At 39.2% G+C, this 19,045-nt stretch overlaps 1 protein-coding gene and 2 long non-coding RNA genes across 3 annotated transcripts; 1 reads left to right on the forward strand and 2 right to left on the reverse strand.

Annotated features, from left to right (window-relative positions):
* Position 1: 1 nt before the first annotated feature.
* mthfd1b (methylenetetrahydrofolate dehydrogenase (NADP+ dependent) 1b) lies at positions 2–14,060 on the forward strand. Its single transcript, XM_004082363.5, has 27 exons — positions 2–418; positions 1,922–2,006; positions 2,350–2,409; positions 2,596–2,649; positions 4,910–5,046; positions 5,195–5,295; positions 5,398–5,534; positions 6,730–6,841; positions 6,933–7,060; positions 7,239–7,336; positions 8,320–8,493; positions 8,607–8,743; positions 10,040–10,086; positions 10,171–10,278; positions 10,368–10,442; positions 10,532–10,634; positions 10,743–10,819; positions 10,949–11,089; positions 11,165–11,233; positions 11,328–11,439; positions 11,518–11,657; positions 11,769–11,810; positions 12,051–12,151; positions 12,258–12,435; positions 12,508–12,615; positions 12,702–12,854; positions 13,270–14,060. The coding sequence occupies exons 1-27, from the start codon at positions 381–383 to the stop codon at positions 13,357–13,359; spliced, it is 2,805 nt and encodes a 934-aa protein (XP_004082411.1). The 5' UTR covers positions 2–380; the 3' UTR covers positions 13,360–14,060.
* Positions 14,061–16,671: 2,611 nt separating this feature from the next.
* On the reverse strand, positions 16,672–17,262 carry LOC101174060 (uncharacterized). The gene is made up of 3 exons (XR_002872669.2): positions 17,136–17,262; positions 17,005–17,052; positions 16,672–16,906 (listed from the first exon to the last, which is right to left on the reverse strand). It is a non-coding gene; the product is annotated as an uncharacterized LOC101174060 (long non-coding RNA).
* A 1,011-nt stretch (positions 17,263–18,273) lies between these two features.
* On the reverse strand, positions 18,274–18,768 carry LOC111946864 (uncharacterized). The gene is made up of 2 exons (XR_002872668.2): positions 18,631–18,768; positions 18,274–18,547 (listed from the first exon to the last, which is right to left on the reverse strand). It is a non-coding gene; the product is annotated as an uncharacterized LOC111946864 (long non-coding RNA).
* Positions 18,769–19,045: the final 277 nt, after the last annotated feature.

Consider the following 19,045-nt stretch of genomic DNA (forward strand, 5'->3'; position numbering starts at 1 on the left):
CGATTTCCCGCAGGATTACACCAGAAGCTCCGCCCACACTTGATTTCCTGTATCAAGGCCTGGGCCCACCAGGCAGGGGATTGGTCAACTGCTCGAAGGAGCGTGGAAAACGAAGTAGATAATTGGCTGAAACAAAGTTAATCCCACCTTTGTCTTCAGCGTTCATTGGTGAAGGCAGCTTCCTCCGTTAGCCGTATTCCTGAACCTTCTACGCTCTTTTCTCAGCAGTGACCCATGTTAAAACAAGGGGGATTGCGTAACAATTTTAAATCTAATCTGAATCGAGTTGAGTTTCTAAACTAAGCGCCACACGGTCACCACGCTGTTCACTTTTGGAACACTTCCCTCAACACCACCACTTTAGCAAAGATCAAGCGAGAATGTCAGCTAAAATTCTCAGCGGAAAAGAAGTTTCGGCGTAAGTATTTATTTTGCACATTTATGAATGCTAGTTAAATATTAAAATATCCTAAACTGCCAAACATGATCTTAACCGATTAACTAAATTGCAAAGTGCAGTATTCGAGATAAATCTTAAAGTAAACACCTGCTTCAAGGGTTTTGATAGTTTGTGTATTATTTCCCCTACTCCCCTTATGAAAAGAACTAACAGTAAATATGTAATGCATGACTTGCACGAGGAGCATGTGGGCTCTGTCTGTAAAGCATGGTATTTATGCTCTTTTTATTTGTAAATGTGCATATTTGCTTTACTTTAGCACTAACAAAACCACAGAAACATTTGTAGTTTGTGAGTTTTATGAAAAATATGAAAGCACTGATGATAGAAATTCTGCAGCATTGTCTGTGTAACATTTGTGATGGGAAGCAAAAGGCTTTCTCCTTGGTCACTGACCTCGAGGGTAGGGGCTAACAAAAGTCCATGGACTCCAATCTGACATCCAACCTATGAACTGTAAAGATTTTTCTTTAAAAGTTGCAAAAAGCAAAATGGCAAAGTCTGTGCAAAGACTAAAAAAATGTTGTTTTACTTTTTGAGTCAGATTGTTGTGCCTTTTTATCTACAGAAGCATGTAGGACACTAGTGGCATGTGCTGGTCACAAGACATGACCACCTGCAGCCTGTTAACTTCTGCTCACAGCTCTCATTAGGATAATTCTATAATAATAATACACATTAGTCCTCTTACATTAAGCCAAAACTCTGGGACACAACCCTGCTTTATGATCTGTGTTTATAGCACTGCTGTTTCATCACAGAACTCTTTTATCAGCCGTCACTGATTAGGATCCTTGTGTTTTTTTAATCCATTGTTAATGTTTCATTAAAAAAAGTGCATTTGAAAAAGCAAATGATCACAACGAAGGTCAGTAATTGCAAATTTTAGAAGTCAAATGATGCAGAACAACCCCAAGATCCTGGTTTTCAAAAGTATTTTGTAGATATTTTGCATTTAAAACACAACTGTAACCCAATTGGATGTATAAATTACTAAGAACAACTGTCCTCTTTTTTTTTTAAATAAACGGCAAAAATAGGCAGAAGGTCAAAATTCACAGATTCACAACAAATAGCTGAAAGTTAAAGGAATGGCCACATCTCAGACCTTGATTAGTTTTTCTGGGTTTTTAAGGAAACCTTTGGCTCTGCTGCAGATTTTTTCCTTCCTCAGTTCAGTATTCAGACTTGTCTTCAGAACATTAAACAAAGATAAAGACATTGATTATAGCTGAAGGCAAACCTTCTTAACTCTGTTTTTGTCACTTTTGCAATCAGGATTGAATGCAGGAGAGTGAAAAATCATTACAAGTTGCACAACAAAACAGTTAGATGGCATTGCATTGATGGTAAAACAATTTGTGTTTTTTGATGAGGCAGAAGATGTTGGAATCTCTTCTTGTCATATTGCATAAAAATGTCATATGTGTGCCCAAAAGCTAAACTGTTTTTTTTTTCCAGGCAAGTGAGAGGTCAGCTGAAGAAGGATGTGGAGCAAATGAAACTCAAAGATCCAAACTTCAGACCCGGTCTGGTAGTTTTACAGGTAAACAGGAAATCATTGCTATTTCTTTCATTCTCTTTTAACAGTAAAAACGCATTTTTACAATAAGTCTGCCTTCTTATGGCTTTTCATTGGGAGCAGTTTAAAGGTAAGAGACTGAATTAATAATTTGTGTTAGAGCATGAGTACACAGTGTGTAAAGGGCCTATATCATGCAAAATCAACTTTTTAGTATATTGTCATATATATATGGATATAGTTTACTCTGAAAGGCTTCAGAATAGCATGATATTAGCCCTTTAAAGGTTCTGTTGAAGGACATACAGATACAGAGGCTGTTCTCCTTTAACTTAAGCACACTGGGTCAATATATCTGTCTGTGCAGGTTGGTGATCGGGAGGATTCGAACCTGTACATCAGCATGAAGCTGAAAGCTGCAGCAGAGGTATGTCCCACTATTATTGGTTATGTTACTGTTTAACTATCCTGACAGTTGTATACATTCACTTATAATTGTGGCCATAAAAATCTGAAAAATTACATCAAGGTGGTTAAAAAGGACAAATTTTAATATGTACAACTACGCCCACTGTGTTAATTATATGTCTGCGCCTGAACTCTTTCTTTGCAGATTGGAATCAATGCAACACATATGAGACTCCCAAAGACCGCGACAGAGGAGGAGGTGAGGTGTTTTGGCACACTGGTACTGCATGAATATTCTCACATAGTGGCAGATATTATTTGAAAAGTTTGGCAGTTTTTTTTGTCAAAACCAGACCAGCAGTGCTTATTTGTCTTGAAGTTGTCCAAATCCTCTTTCTTGAAACATTTCACCACTAATCCAAGTGGCTTCATCAGACTGATAATGACGCTTCATGATGAAGGGATGAAGCCATTTGGATGACTGGCGGAGCATTTAAAGAAAGAAGATTTGAAGCCCAGATGCCACGACTCAACTTCAAGACGTTACCTGGTCGAATGAGAGCCCCAATCCCACCGTGTTTTTTGTTTGTCGAGAGTTTAGATGAAAACGTTATCTGATATCATTCCATTGAAAACAACTTTTTAGTAATAAATGTTAAACCGTGAACTAGTTTTTTTTCTTATAAATAACCAGGAAATAACTCTATTAGCTGCATTATTTGATCAAACCTGATTTTTAGCAGGAAAGCTAAAATTAAAAAATTTAAAAGGTCCCTATTTAAGTGGGAAAATCCTTGTTTATGCTCTTATTGTGAAGTTTTTAATAACTACAACTTAAAACATGAGAGGGATGAAATGCTTCAACTGTATTTACTCTAAATCTTTTAGACTTCCTAAAGAGTTCATTTTTTAAGGAAGAAAGAATCCTTAGTGGGTTTGTAAAATGCTTTACTATTTACAACTGTAGTCACTTGTCTTGGTTTTATCATTTATATGGGAGAAGCAATATTTTTGTTTCTATTTCCCTTCACTTTTGTTCTCTGTGGTTTAACAAAACAAAAATCTTAATGTTTTTGTTGAAAATAAATTTCCAAGACCTTCACACTGTAAATTCAATTCAATTCAATTTTATTTGTATAGCCCAAAATCACAACAACAGTCGTCTCGATGGGCTTCGAAGTGAAACATGAAATCAAAAGGATCACGAATACAAAGAGTTCAATAGAAAAATACTAAAATGAACTAACAAACTGACTAAGCTATACTGGCATCCCTGCCCTTAGACCCCCCTTCGCGGTAAGGAAAAACTCCCCCAAAAAAACGGATTCCGGAAAAAATGAAGAAACCTCAGGGGTGCCCACATGAAGGAGGGATCCTCCCCCAAGACGGACAGGCGATTTACCAGAACTCTTAGAGAAGAATTAACTTATCTAAATCTACAACTACATATATAAAAGTCCAGCAGACGAGCTTCATCCAGCCGTGGTTGTGGGGACAGTCAAAGGGGCGACGAGCCGGAGACAGGAACCACAGCCAGGTGTAGGAGCAGGAGCAGAGACGAGGTACTCGGTCAGGTACAGAGCAGAGACGAGCCAGAGATGAGCCAGTGACAGGATCCACAGCCAGGTGTAGGAGCGGGAGCAAAGGTGAGGTAAACGGTCAGGAACTGGAGCACGGATGAAACAACTGGAGTCTGGAAGCACTCCCACTCCCCAGGAGGGGAGAGGAAAAGAGGGACAATACATGAATCGCACTGTACCAAACAGAGGCATGGAGAACTAAATGATAAATTATGATCAAGAATAGAGGAGAGGAAGGGTAGAAGTAGAAAAGAAAAGAGGACAGAACCCCGGAGCACCATAGTTACCCCAGCTTCAACTTCTAGCAGCCTTTTAAAAGAAATAGTTATTATTAAGTTTAATTTAAACAAATTAACATTAAGTTAAATAATCTCTGAATACTAATTAGTCTGACAATAAGCCTGTCCAAAGAGGAATGTTTTCAGTCTAACTTTGAATGTAGAAACTGAGTCGGCCTCTCTTACATGAGCTGGGAGTTTATTCCATAAGACAGGGGCTTGGTGACTAAACGCTCTACCTCCAACCGTACTTTTACTAATTCTAGGAACCACAAGCAGTCCTGCATTTTGCGAGCGAAGTGTTCTCATTGGATGGTAAAGGACTATGAGGTCCTTAATATAGGACAGGGCCATTCCATGTAAGGCCTTATAGGTTAACAGGAGGATTTTGAACTTGATTCTGGAATCAACTGGGAGCCAATGGAGCGAAACTAACACAGGAGTGATGTGATCTCTTCTGCTGGTTCCAGCTAACAATCTAGCTGCTGTGTTCTGAACAAGCTGGAGACTTCTTAAGAAAGTGTAAAGAAAGTGTATTTTATAGTAACATTTTTAGCCCCGTAGAATTGCGCTTTTATTGTGGAAAGTCGGTTATCTGTCCAATCAGAATGTGCCGAGAAGAAAGGAATCCGTTTTGAGGAGAGTGTGTGTTTGTCTGTAGGTGCTCCACGCCATCACAGAAGTGAACGAGAACTCCTCCATCCATGGCCTCATCGTGCAGCTGCCCTTAGATTCAATCAACAAGATTGACACAGAGAAGGTGACCAACGCTGTGGCTCCAGAGAAAGACGTAGACGGGTAGGACCCGACTTTAACTTGCAGGAATTTAAAAATAATGGATTTCCCCCTAATTTTTTAAAACCCTTGTGTCTTTTTGGAGTCATTTTACTTGACTCTTGGAAATTTCTAGACTCTCATTTAGGTGGTCATGATTTTCTCTTCACAGACTGACCAGCATTAATGCAGGGAAGTTGTCACGGGGGGATCTCGGTGAATGCTTCATCCCCTGCACTCCAAACGGTTGCATGGAACTGATCAGGCAAACAGGTGACATCAACCTTCTGAACACCTTGAAACTGTCATTTTCGGGTAGAACGGCTGAGCTTGCTGCTTAATAATGTTTGGGTTTTGTGCTGACTGTCTGCACAGGTGTGACCGTGGCAGGAAAGAGGGCGGTCGTGATCGGTCGCAGTAAGATTGTCGGCGCACCGATGCACGATTTGCTGCTGTGGAACCACGCCACCGTCACCACCTGCCACTCAAAAACAGCTGATCTTCCTGAAGAGGTCAATTTCAGTTACAATCCACCTGATTCAGAGCAAATCCAGACGTTTTACAGCCGCCATTACAAAAACGTAAACGAAGCGCTCTAAATACGAAGTACATTACAGAAATTGGATTAAAATCTTTTGTAACATGGTAAACGGCGTATACATGTACAGTGATCCCTCGCTATAACGCGGTTTACTTTTCACGGTTTCGCTACTTCACGGATTTGCATCGTGCATTGTGTTCTGCATTCTGATTGGCTAAAAAGTCACTCCACTTCTTCTCTACCTGTGCGTCAATAACGTTGCAGTTTAATATGTACACATACGTAAAACAGCTTGCCAAATTTACATTACGTACGTGCAAATTCCTTTGCAATTTCGAGTTTCTCCAAAACCCATAGAAAAAAGAGCGACAACAACTGCCAATCGATATGTTCTTCCCCCGAACAAACACAGCTGCACCGCGGGCTTCAAAAGAAGAAAACACTGCAGAGTGGAGTCAGGATGCAGCGGCTCAGTCTGAAGAGCAGTGAAATACACCTGAGTCACTATTTGTCCAACTGTACTTTGTATTTTATTCATAATCATTTTAAATTTTCTCCCGTTTAATCCAATTACTCGGCTCGCGGTGGGCGGGGCTAATCTCCGCGATTTGAAGCCTTCTGTTCACATCGATGATTAAAATTATTATTTGACAGTACAGTACAGAGTTATTTGTTGAAAAAAACGTTTCAAAAGTACTTCTATTTGTGAAACAAATGCTTGAGCCTGTAAAATGGTCTGTTCTTTCTTTTCAATGTATAATAGAGTATTTAATTGTATAATAATTGTAAAAAAAAAATAGAGGTTTCTACTTCACGGATTTTGCCTATCACGGGGTCTTTTTTGAACGTAACCCCTGCGAAAAACAAGGGTTTACTGCTTTCTACCTACCTCAAAGGCCCAAAGGGCTTTCCAGTCACAAACCCAGTCACACACACATTCACACACTTGTGGCAGCTCCGATGCCAAACACTGGCGCCAACTTTCCACCAGAGGCAAGGTGGGTTCGGTGTCTTGCCCAAAGACACTTTGACACATTGGTGGACAAGGCGGGAATCGAACCTGCAATCTTCTGCAGCTGCTGCAGCTAAACACACATTGGAAGGAAACCTTTGCTGCTTCCCCGTGGCTGCTTTTCACTTTCTTCGATGTCTGTGTTCCTGTCCAGGTGGGTAAAGCAGACATCCTGGTCGTCGGCATTGGAAAAGCAGAGATGGTGAAAGGAGAGTGGATCAAAAAGGGAGCGGTGGTCATTGATTGTGGTATCAACCACGTTCCAGGTATCAGTGCAGTCAAGTGGTCAGAACTTAACTGATAAATGCTTTTGATGATGGAGTTGTGTTGTTGAGCTATTGTGATTCTCTGTTCCAGATGAAAGCAAAGCCAGCGGAAAGAGGGTGGTGGGAGACGTCCACTTTGACTCAGCCAAGGAGCACGCGAGCTTCATCACACCAGTACCTGGGGGAGTGGGACCTATGACTGTTGCCATGCTGATGGCGGTGAGATCCTTTTATCCAGCTGCTTTCACCTTTGACCAGAGGTTTCATTGATCAAAATATCTTACTGTAAAACAGCTTAGGCTTCTTATCTTTAATATCCACTGTACCAACAAATTTATTTTTTGCTAAGCTACATTTGATTTGTTGAAAGAAGAGGGAAAATACTGTTTGTCTTTAGAACACCGTTCTGAGTGCAAAACGATTCCTGGACAGCCATCAGCCTGGAAAATGGAACATTTCTTACACCAAGCTTCATTTCCAAAAGCCAGTGCCAAGGTCAGTGCTCTTCAGAAAACGGAAAAGGTAGTTAACAAGAAGTTTAGATTACTTCTAAAGACCCACTCTGATTATCTTGTTGAATTATTTTAAAAGCACCCAGAGTGGCCTTTTAATATAGATTATGCCTTGTTTAAGCCAAAATTTAAAAAGCTGTAATTTTCTAGGACATCGTTTTTTTGCAGAGCGGCAGGAGTTCTTTAGAAATTTGCCTCTAAGGTGTATAAAGATATACTCAGAAATGCAATTTTTATGTTAAATTTCTTTATATACACTATATTACGTACCAAAAGTATTGGCTCACCCATCTAAATGATCAGAATCAGGAGTCCTAATCACTTGGCCTGACCACATGTGTATAAAATCAAGCACTCAGGCAGGTCCCTTTGGCTCTTCACAACATGACTGTGTACCAGAGCACAAAGCAAGGTCCATAAAGACATGGATGACAGTCTGGTCTGGATGAACTTGACTGGCCTGCACAGAGTCAAGTTCTTTTGGGATGAATTAGAGTGGAGATGGAGAGCCAGTCCTTCTACACCAACATCAGTGCGTGACCTAACCAATGTTCTTTTGGAAGAATGGTCAAAAATTCCTACAGACTTCTCAACCTTGTACACAGCCTCCCCAGAAGAGCTGAAGCTGTAATCCCTGCAAAAGGTGGACTGACATCATATTGAACTCTATGGGTTAGGAATGGGTGGGTCTTTAGTTCGTATGTGAGTTTAGGAAGGTGAGCCAAAACTTTTAGTAATATAGTCTATTTAGTGTATGTCCTCTATTACCTGAAAATTGCCACAAAAACATGTTAAAAAGACCCAAAATACAATTATCATTGGAGTGGGACGTTGAACAGTTTATTGAACAGTTTCTTTTGGACACGTTTGTGAAATGTGATTAATTAGGAAAAAGGTGAAAATGGAAATGACCAAAATGACTCTTGCTCATGTGAAAGATTTTGGTGGTGACTTTATTCCCCACAGTGACATCGTGATCTCTCGCTCCTGCATTCCAAAAATAATTGACCGTCTAGCCAGGGAGGTGGGGCTGCTCTCAGATGAGGTGGAGCTCTATGGCAAGACCAAAGCCAAGGTCCAGCTCAGCATCATGGAGCGGCTGAAGTCTCAGCCGGATGGCAAATACGTGGTGGTCACCGGGTGTGTTCCCTTCAGTTTTACTGATAAAAGTGATCTCTTTGCCAAAATTGTGTTTCATGGTTTTGACCTGTGCAAATGTATCTTTGGGACTGACGTAGATTTTCTCTCGGCAGCATTACTCCCACCCCTCTTGGGGAGGGGAAGAGCACCACCACCATCGGCCTGGTCCAGGCCATGGGGGCACACATGAAGCTCAATGTGTTCGCCTGTGTCCGGCAGCCCTCTCAGGGACCCACATTTGGCATTAAGGGTATGTGTTGGACCAGTGGGACCACTTTACTGTCCACGGGACAGTTGGTACTGGGCCACAGGAAAAAAAAACACATCCTACAGTATTTTTCTTTTCTTTTGTTAATAATCTGATTGTGAAGGAACTTCGTTCTTGACGTATGTCAAGTCGTTCGGTCATCTGTCGAAAATCCATGTGAAACGTTCTTAAAGCAGCTGTACCCACTGCTAAATGGAAACCCCTAAGCGAGCAAAGTTAACACAAAACAAACTTATTTGGACATTTTTTGCAGGAAAGAGTCAGGGAGGAAACATAAGAAGAGCCTTTGACTTTAAAGAAAAACAAAATCTGTATTTTACAGACAAAAAACAGGAGTCTTTGCTCCAAATGTGGATTTATTGTGACAGTTGTTCCTGTACACCAGGGGTGTCAAACTCATTTTCCACATCAGCATAGTAGTTGTCTTCAAAGGGCCAGATATAACTTATACATGTAACTAAATGTAATGAAAAATAAATGTAACTACTCCTTAATGTTAAATAACTCATTTATTTATTTATTATAACTTTTTAAAGTGACAATTACAGTTGCATAGAAAACATATGTTTGCTTGTTACTTTAGCATAAATCCTTTTAAATTTGATTCTGACAGGTGAGGTTATAAGGACAGTGTTTAAGTCTTAATGTATAGTTACCCAATCCAATATTTCAAGTCCAATTACCCCAAGATATGAATAAATGCACACCAATTTGTATTTTAAGAAATTACAAACTTTCATGCTCTTGCGGGCCACATAAAATCACATGGCGAGCCACATTTGGCCCGCGGGCCTTGAGTTTGACACATGTGCCGTACACTATAATAATAATGCATAATATTCAGCAGCCAGGTGTCTGTCTAATGTTACGAGGGTGCTGCTAACAAAGTTACTCAAATGAGGGATTCGTGTTTGTGACATATGTTTTTATATTTATCTGTCCTTAAAAGCCGGACGAGGCGGAAGTTGGCTTCTGATTTTGTAGCTTTTACTATAACATTCATGGGTTAAGGGAAAATTTTTATCACAGTCTAATGGTTCCTACACAAGGTCTGTTGCTGCAGATATTTTTCAAAGGAAAAAGATCTACTTTACCTGTCAAAAGTTGAGGTAAACGGAAGGCTTAAAAAAAAAAATCTGATGCCCACTGTAGCCTTGTACAGGCCAGTCCGTTAAAATATTGTCTGAAAATAAACCGGTCTGTTGCCTGAAAAAGGATAAACCTAACAAGGAGTGCAGATTGTCATTCTCTGGGTGTAATTCTTTTCCTCACCAACAGGTGGTGCTGCAGGTGGTGGTTATTCTCAAGTTATCCCAATGGAGGAGGTATTGCAGTGTTGTTGCTAAGCAGTTCTCTTTTTGAGCAAATGGCCGCGCCTGTTTCTGATGAGTTTTTTTATTCCTGTCTAGTTTAACCTTCATCTCACGGGTGACATTCATGCCATCACAGCTGCCAACAACTTGGTAGCTGCTGCCATTGATGCTCGCATGTTTCACGAGTTCACACAATCAGATAAGGTCAATTCTGTTTGCATTTAAATTAAAAAATATTTTTTTTTGTGGCAAAAAATGTTTATAATAGTCTTTTCTCATGTCTGTGCCTGTAGGCTTTGTATAACCGCTTGGTTCCGCTCAGTGGAGGAGAGAGAAAGTTCTCACCAGTTCAGATCAACAGGCTTAAAGTACGCAGTGAACACTTTAAAATGCCATCTAAATTAATTCAGTTTTACAGACAGATTAGGGTTTAAATTTGCTTTGTATTTCCTTTTAGAAACTGGGTATCGACAAGACGGATCCTTCCACCCTCACAGATGATGAGCTCAGCCGCTTTTCCCGCCTGGACATCGATCCAGCCTCCGTTACCTGGCAAAGGGGTACGAGGAGGTGCATTTTTTTCCCCTGTAATTTCAAATGCTATGGAGAACGCATACAGTTCCCCTTCAAGCACAAAAATCGTTGGGCTTTTTTGTGTCTCACTGCAGTTTTGGACACCAACGATCGATTCTTGAGGAAGATCACTATTGGCCAGTCTCCAACTGAGAAAGGATACACAAGAGAGGTCAGATTATTCAAAAGAGGGGCTGCAGTAGAACAAATGCAACAAAAAAAACAGCTGAAAATTTGTTCAAAAGTAATGTAATGGTCCTTTCATGACACTGAGTTTGTTTTTTTCTGATTTCTACCCCAGGCTCAGTTTGATATCACAGTGGCCAGTGAGATCATGGCGGTCCTGGCCCTCACCAGCAGCCTGAAGGACATGCGGCAGCGCCTGGCTAAGATGGTCGTAGCCACCAGCCGCAGCGGAGAGCCGATCACCACGGAAGACCTGGTTAGTCCAGCGTCACGAAAAGCCTCTCTACCAAGCAAAACGAGGTGTCTGATCAATGACAGCTTTCCCCTGCAGGGTGTGAGTGGAGCTCTAACGGTGCTGATGAAAGATGCCATCAAACCAAACCTGATGCAGACGTTGGAGGTGGGTTACACGTATTACACTCTGCTCGTGCTGCGCTGTTATTTTGACGTAATGACTCCTCCAGGATGTTTATGGTAATCATCTTAACCTGTAGGGAACACCAGTGTTTGTTCATGCGGGCCCTTTTGCCAACATCGCCCATGGAAACTCTTCCATTCTGGCTGATAAAATTGCGTTGAAGCTGGTTGGACCAGACGGTTTTGTAGGTAAAGATGACTCTAAACGCCTTATGCGTTTTTGGGCAAAGCCTTGACTTTGTATTCAATGTTTTTGTCTCACCCCAGTGACGGAAGCTGGTTTCGGTGCTGATATCGGCATGGAAAAGTTCTTTAACATCAAGTGCCGCTACTCGGGCCTGAGGCCTCATGTAGTGGTGCTGGTGGCCACGGTGCGAGCTCTGAAGATGCACGGCGGAGGACCGACGGTGAGATTTTGCCTCAGCAATCAAACAAAAACGTTGATGCCCGTAAATAAAAATGAAATTAGGAATGATTGTGGAAACATTTTTATGAACTAATGTAATTTGTGTCCTTAGGTGGCTGCTGGGATGCCGCTGCCAAAAGAATATATAGAGGAGGTAATAAAGTTGGTCTGCAGGGGTTCTAGTTAAAACCTCCTATGGCTTGTTAGATTTTGCAAAAAGGAAAAAAAAATCCCTAAAATTAAGACATAGAAAAACATTTCTAGGGATGCTCAGTTGTAGCAAATCTGAACTAATTCAAGTCTGCAGACATGAATTAGTGAGGAAGTGAGGCGTAACGTTTTGAAGTCTGTGTGTGTTTAACTGAATAAACACCACGTTTATGTCTGCATGCAGAACCTGGAGCTGCTGAAGAACGGCTGCAGCAACATGAGGAAGCAAATCGAAAATGCAAAGCACTTTGGCGTGCCCGTGGTGGTGGCTGTCAATGCTTTTAAGTGAGTCACAGTTGTTTACTTAAGACAGCCAAAAAAAGATTAAAGAAAATTGTCCAAAAAAATGGGGGTAAATTAACTTTTAGTAATTTTTTTTTCCTTTTCCCAGGACTGATACGGAGGCTGAGCTAGACTTAATTTGCAACGTGGCGAAAGCTGCTGGAGCCTTTGACGCTGTGCACTGTTCCCACTGGGCGGAGGGTGGAGCCGGTGCTGTGGCCCTTGGTCAGGCCGTCCAGAAAGCCAGTGAGGCTCCCAGCAACTTCAAATTCCTCTACGACTTGGATGTATGGACTTCAAACATAGTAGTCATTCGCCGTCTTCATTTTGTCCCCTGAACCATCTGCTTTCCTCCTCAGCTCTCAATCGCTGACAAAATCCGAATAATTGCTCAGAAGATCTATGGAGCTGATGACATTGAGCTTCTCCCAGAGGCCCAGCGTAAGGTGGAGCTCTACACCAAACAGGTGCATCCATGTTGACGTTTCATTCATAGTTGAGCCTGTTTGTCATGTCTTTTTAGCTTAGCATCACCTTCTCTTTCTGGCCTCAGGGGTTTGGAAAACTTCCAATCTGCATGGCAAAGACGCACTTGTCTCTTTCTCACGAGGCGGACAAGAAGGGCGTACCGACCGGTTTTGTCCTGCCGATCCGAGACATCCGAGCCAGCGTGGGCGCTGGCTTCCTCTACCCTTTAGTCGGAACTGTAAGAGCTCATGGAGGAAGCTTGTACAAAGATGCTTTACATTTGCTGTCAAACCAAAACACAACTTTCTATTCTGCATTAATGCACATTTGTCAAACACGGAAATCAACACAATTCAGGTTTTGAATTTGTAGATCATTTGGAGATCATTTTTCTCTGAAGCCATGCCGTTAATTTTTTATGGAATGTATTATTAGTTTGTCACATTTAGGACTTGTGCCTGTCATTTGATGTAATGCTGGGGGGAAAAAAGCACCAACAGGGTGAATCACATCACAGACAGCAGTTGGCTGAAGTCCACACACTCTCTAGTTCTAAAAATATTTGACACGTGTTGGGAAAATATGTATTTGTTATGGGATTAAAACAAAGTTTCCCAAGTTATAACATGTTTTCTGTGTTTCTTGGTGTTTAGATGCCCACCATCCCTGGCCTGCCCACTCGACCTTGTTTCTACGACATCGACCTGGACCCTGAGACCGAGCAGGTCAACGGGCTTTTCTGAGCACGACGACGAAGCCCTTTAATGAAGAGAGCAAAGGCACACGTGGAATACAGACCAAGTCTGCGGACATCCTCCCCTTAGATTTCCTAGTTCCTCAAAAAGCTTAGGAGTTCTCCTTACTGCTATGAGTTTTGTTGGACTTGAACAAATATTAATTAAAACCGCCCTGAATCTTTTAGATTCTAGCCGGCTTTGTTACTTTTATTTGGCTTTAAGTGTAGAGGGGATGGGCTGATCGTCAACGGTTACCAGGGTAGACATAATCATAGTTTGCTACCTGTAATTACTAGTCTGACTTTTATTTGTGTCTCTAATAAAAAGTTTTGACATTCTTCTTACACATTCTTACACCACATTCAGAACCACAAAAACAGTTGTTTAAGCTCTTTAATGTTGTTTTTTTCCCCTGAGCGCTACCACATCTGGAGCATTATATGTTGGGGGAAAAAAAGAAAAAACATAATGTTGGAACAGAAGTCTGAGACTGTACTTCACCAAAATGTAATTTTGATTAAATATAGTTCTATTAAAATGCTTTGTACTGAACACTACATTTTACTTACATTTTTAAAATTGCTTAACATTTTTGTTGATTTTGTTGTGTTGAAATGGTTAACTTCTTTTGTGTGAATCAGACTTTGTTTCTATTGATCTTTCAGAAATGACCCAAAAAATGATTTTTAATAAATGGCTTCAAATAAGATCATTTTGTTTGCACATTTTTCTTGCAGCTTAAAAAGTTAAGCCAAGATTTAGACAGATTAAAATATGATTGTAATTTGATGTATCAGAAGGTTAAAGAGCAGTCTTGACATTATGTCCATACAGATTTCTGTTTGGTTTCAACTTGATATAAAGTTAAACATAAAGGGGTTTTTTATTTGAACAATTTATTAAAAGATCAGCTTAAAAAACTTAAATTAATATAATCCCTGTGGCAAAGTCAGTTTCAATTTACACAGATGTATAGTAAAAACTTAAATGTTTAGCACATTTTCACCTTGTTTGTATATAAATTAATTTGACAGATTGGAGACTTAAACGTGGACATTTGATATAAGCAAAGGCAGAATATTTTTCTGTTTATACAGCTAAATAAAGTTTTTTAGTAAATGTAATAAAGCACATGTTGACATGTAACTTCATTTATAAACATGGATTGTAAGATCTCAAAAGAGTTCAGGATAAAACCTGTAAGTTTATGCTGTTAGTGTAAAATTTGTAAATCTGCAGTAGTTTAATCAACCGGAACAATGAAGGATTTCTTGTTATTTAGACTTTCGAAGAGCACCCACCCACACCCAAGGTGTGGGTGGAGTAACTCATTTGACCCTACATTACCTTATGTAAACGGTAAAAAAAACAAAAAAAAACTAAGACTTATGCAAAACTGGAAAAACCTGCATCAGTGAGGCAGATGTTATGCTATTTTTAATGGTGACTTGTGCTTGAGGACCTTTTGTGTTGCTGCAGAAAATGTGCAGTTGAAAGTGAAAAACTACCAAGTATTGTTGTGTGCACTTTTAGAAGCAGCAAAATTAGGCTAAAGCCACATTATCTTATAATCTTAGAGTAATCAGGCTTCTTGTTCCTCTTATTTTATCCCAGTACTTTGAAATGCATAAAAGGCCAAAAGGAAAATCTAAATGCGATTGAAACTATTCACCCAAAATCAATGCATGTTCAGAGTTAAAGGATTTTTTTAAATAGTGATAATCAGAACAACTGCTTAAAAATGAAATGCTGGTGTAACATGTCACAGTCAAAAAATAGGGTTTCTTTAAGTTCTTTATTATAGTTTTAAATATTTAACCTATTGATGCATCAAACCACTTTGGCTCCAAAATTACCTTAATTTAGCATTTTCATGGAAGCACAACACAAGTTAATTTTTCATAGCTGGAAACAAATTTAGGGGATTCAAGTATGTAAAACTTCAACAGATCTAAAAGCTCCTAAATAGAAAGATTCAGTTAGAACCCGAAATTTCTCCCATTAACAAACCTTTTTTTTATTTGTAAGAGCAATAATGTTTTTGTGTCAATTCAGCTTTTCTGTAATTGTGACACCATACAATTACAGCTTGAGAATAGAAGTGATTCTACATTTCTTTGATTCACTACAAACAAAATTACAAAGGGAGCCTTAAACCAGTATTTTAGAAAAATTCTAATGCTAAATTTTTATTGCTAACTTGCACATAAATCTTTTCTTCATGAAACCCTAAAATGTGTAATAGAGCTATTAAAGAGAACAAATAAATCAAGAACAAATAGCACATAATAATTATACCTGGATGACAAAAGAAAAAGAAAAAAAAATGCTATACTGGAAAAAACACAGCAGGTGATTTGCAGTTGTTAGAACTGCATTTGTTTGTTCTGCCTTCTGGCAAACTATGAAATCCTACATGTCTAACTTTATGGATTTCTTGATGGATTTTCTGTTGTTTAGAAAGGTTTGGAGATTTTTTTTGTCTTCCGTAATCAATATCTGGAGTATTTGATGTGTTTCAAGTCTAAGAGTGCCGACCATTTTCCAAATGGGTTCCATCGTAAAGTTGACAGTTAATGTCCTGACCTTTGACCAAGTTTTCACAGAAAGACACACACTTTGCACGTTGTGAGGATGAAAAGAAACTTGGATGTCATGGACGCCCAGTTTTTAAGGAAGGCTTCAAAGACCCATCACAGAACTTAAAACTTGTAAACATAATTAGCAACAAAAATGTAAGGTGTGTCTGCATTCTGAAGTAGTCATGTAAGTCGTAAGCAACCGTTTTGTTACAAAAGACTTGCTTCATTCTATTCCCAATTACAATCTTTCAATCTTTATGTTTTATCTTGTCTTTTTTTTTAAATTGTATTTATGTGCAATAAAAAGCTGCATTAACCTTAATCATATGCAAAAGTTCAGAACTCTTTCTTTTAGTCTTCTATGCTGTTTTCTAACCTTGCTTCTTTTCAATTTTTATCTATTTCTTCTGATCTTTTCATTTGGCATGACACAATTTTGGCAAAAAAGAAAAACAAAACAGATGACCCTATGCTACCTATTTTAAAATGTCAAAACTAGCATGAAAAGTTCAGCTTCCTGCTGCCATGTTGCAAGGATGTTTTTTTCTCATTCATGCATCTGTGATTATCCATTTATATACATGTGTATTATCAGCTTAATTTACTGTTATTTTACTTGCCAAAACCTTATGTTTGTCAGTTTTTTTAGATTTTGCACAGTCACAAGAAGACAAAACACTTCTCACCTTTTTTATACAATTATTCATGAATTAAAATGAAACTCCAGTCATATCTCTTGCTTTATAGATGATTTTATTGAATAAGAAATTGACATTGATTACATATTTCATTCAAAATTATTGACTTGTGCGTGGTTTCTCCATTTGCATCACATCGATGAGTTTTTTTCACTTTTTGCCATGTCCGTGGCCTTCTCCTTTACCATGTCCATGGCCTTCTCCTTTACCATGTCCTTTGCCTTCTCCTTTACCTTGTCCGTGCCCATGGCCATCCTTGTTTTTTCCCTTTCCCTGGAAAAAGCCACAACAAAGAGCCATTCACCTCACAAAAAAAAATGACAACGACCAAACCTACCATCCTACAGGAAAATACCAAGATAATGTCTTACCTTTCCAGATTCATTGTCTGGATTGTGTTCACCGACTTCTTCAGGATTCTGAGGAATGAGAAACAGCCCAATATTAGCAACATGTTATAACCTTGAACTGGGAAGCTGCAAAACAAAACAAGTAAACTCACCTTTGGCTTGGCTAAGTTCATGAAAAAACAAAGAGAAAAAAACATGAGTACTTGCAAAACCTGGTGCTAAGTTGATTAAAATCATGACATTTGATATTTAAAAGTATGACCAAATAAAAATTTAAGACAAGAATACAAAGGGGGTCAGAATTAAAGATCTGATGAACCAATATCGTTAAAAATAAACCTTTTGCAAGAAACCTGGAAAACAATTTATATAAAGAAGTTCAAACTCACGGTCGCTCATTTTGTCTGGCTGATAATGCTGAAAAAGATTTTCTGAAAGACAAAAAAAAGCAAAGACATTAGAAAAGCTTTCACAAGTGTTGTATCTCTGCCAAAGTGGATGCTGTTCTTACCTGCTGCAGAAATGTTGTGAGATCGGTGAAGAAAGAGGGTCTCTCTGCATTTATATACAGGTGAGTAACAAGCGAAACGTGTGGGAAGGGAGGCGGTGCAGCCTAACTGTCAAGAATCTACGCCCAGTCAGGTGAGCGGAGGAACAGGTCGTGCTGCCAAAGCATCCAAACATCATCAACAACAGTTATAAATCGCCACAGGCAGGAAGGCTGCGTGCACATTTTAAATGTAGTATAATAATAGTCCAACCGAACCACCTAACCTGGAGCCTGTCAAACGGCATCTATCTCTTCTCAGACAATACACTAGATTAGGATTCTGCAAGCTTTAATGCTAAAAGAGACACTTTTTTATGACTGTTGTGCTGTCATACTTTTTCTACTATTTCTATTAAATATAAAAGTGATAATTCTGGTCTAGAATCCCAATTTTTAAACAAAAACTATTTGTGAATGTAGTCATGTACTTTAAGGAAATGTGTTTCAGAACAACAACTAGACACAGTTGTGCAGCAAAATACAAGAATATTTTCTTTAAGCTCATTTTAAAAATAAATAACTTAAACAGAAAATTAAACCTTTATCCATGATTTTGATCAGTTATCTGACATGTTAAAAATATAAACATCTTTTACTTGCCAAAACCTTACGGTTGTCAGTTTTATTTAGTTTTTACACAAAGTCACAAGAAGGCATAACAATACAATACAATTATTCATGAATTAACATTTTTTCCCCATTTTGAATATTCATACAGCAAAATGAAACTCCAGTCATAATTCTTGCTTTTTAGATGCTTTTATTGAAGAAGAAATTTGTTTTGATTACATATTTGATTCCAAATTATTGACTTAATGCGTGATTTCTCCACTTGCATCATGTCGATGAGTTTTTTCAATTTTTGCCATGTCCGTGTCCGTGTCCGTGTCCGTGGCCATGGCCGTGTCCATGGCCGTGTCCATGGCCATGTCCATGGCCATGTCCATGGCCTTCTCCTTTACCATGTGCATGTCCGTGCCCATGGCCGCTGTGTTCACCGAGTTCTTCGGGATGCTGAGAAATGAGAAACAGCCCAATATTAGCAACACATTATAACCTTGAACTGGGAAGCTGCAAAACAAAACATGTAAACTCACCATTGGGTTGGCTGAATTCATGAAAAAACAAAGAGAAAAAACATGAGTCTTTCAAAACCTGTTATAATCATTACATTTGATATTGAAAAGTATGACAAAAGAAAACTTTTACACAAGAATACAAAGGGGGTCAGAATTAAAGATCTGATGAACCAATATTGTTAAAACTAATCCTTTTGCAAGAAAACGGGAAACCAATTTATATAAAGAAATTCAAACTCACGGTCGCTCATTTTGTCTGGCTGATGATGCTGAAAAAGATTTTCTGAAAGACAAAAAAACAGCAAAGACATCAGAAAAGTTATCACAAGTGTTGCATCTCTGCCAAAGCGGATGCTGTTCTCACCTGCTGCAGAAATGTTGTGAGATCGGTGAAGAAAGGGGGTCTCTCTGCATTTATATACAGGTGAGTAAC

The sequence above is a fragment of the Oryzias latipes genome, chromosome 22 (genome assembly GCF_053564925.1).
Source record: "Oryzias latipes strain Hd-rR chromosome 22, Olatipes_Hd-rR_3.1".
NCBI lineage: Eukaryota > Metazoa > Chordata > Actinopteri > Beloniformes > Adrianichthyidae > Oryzias > Oryzias latipes.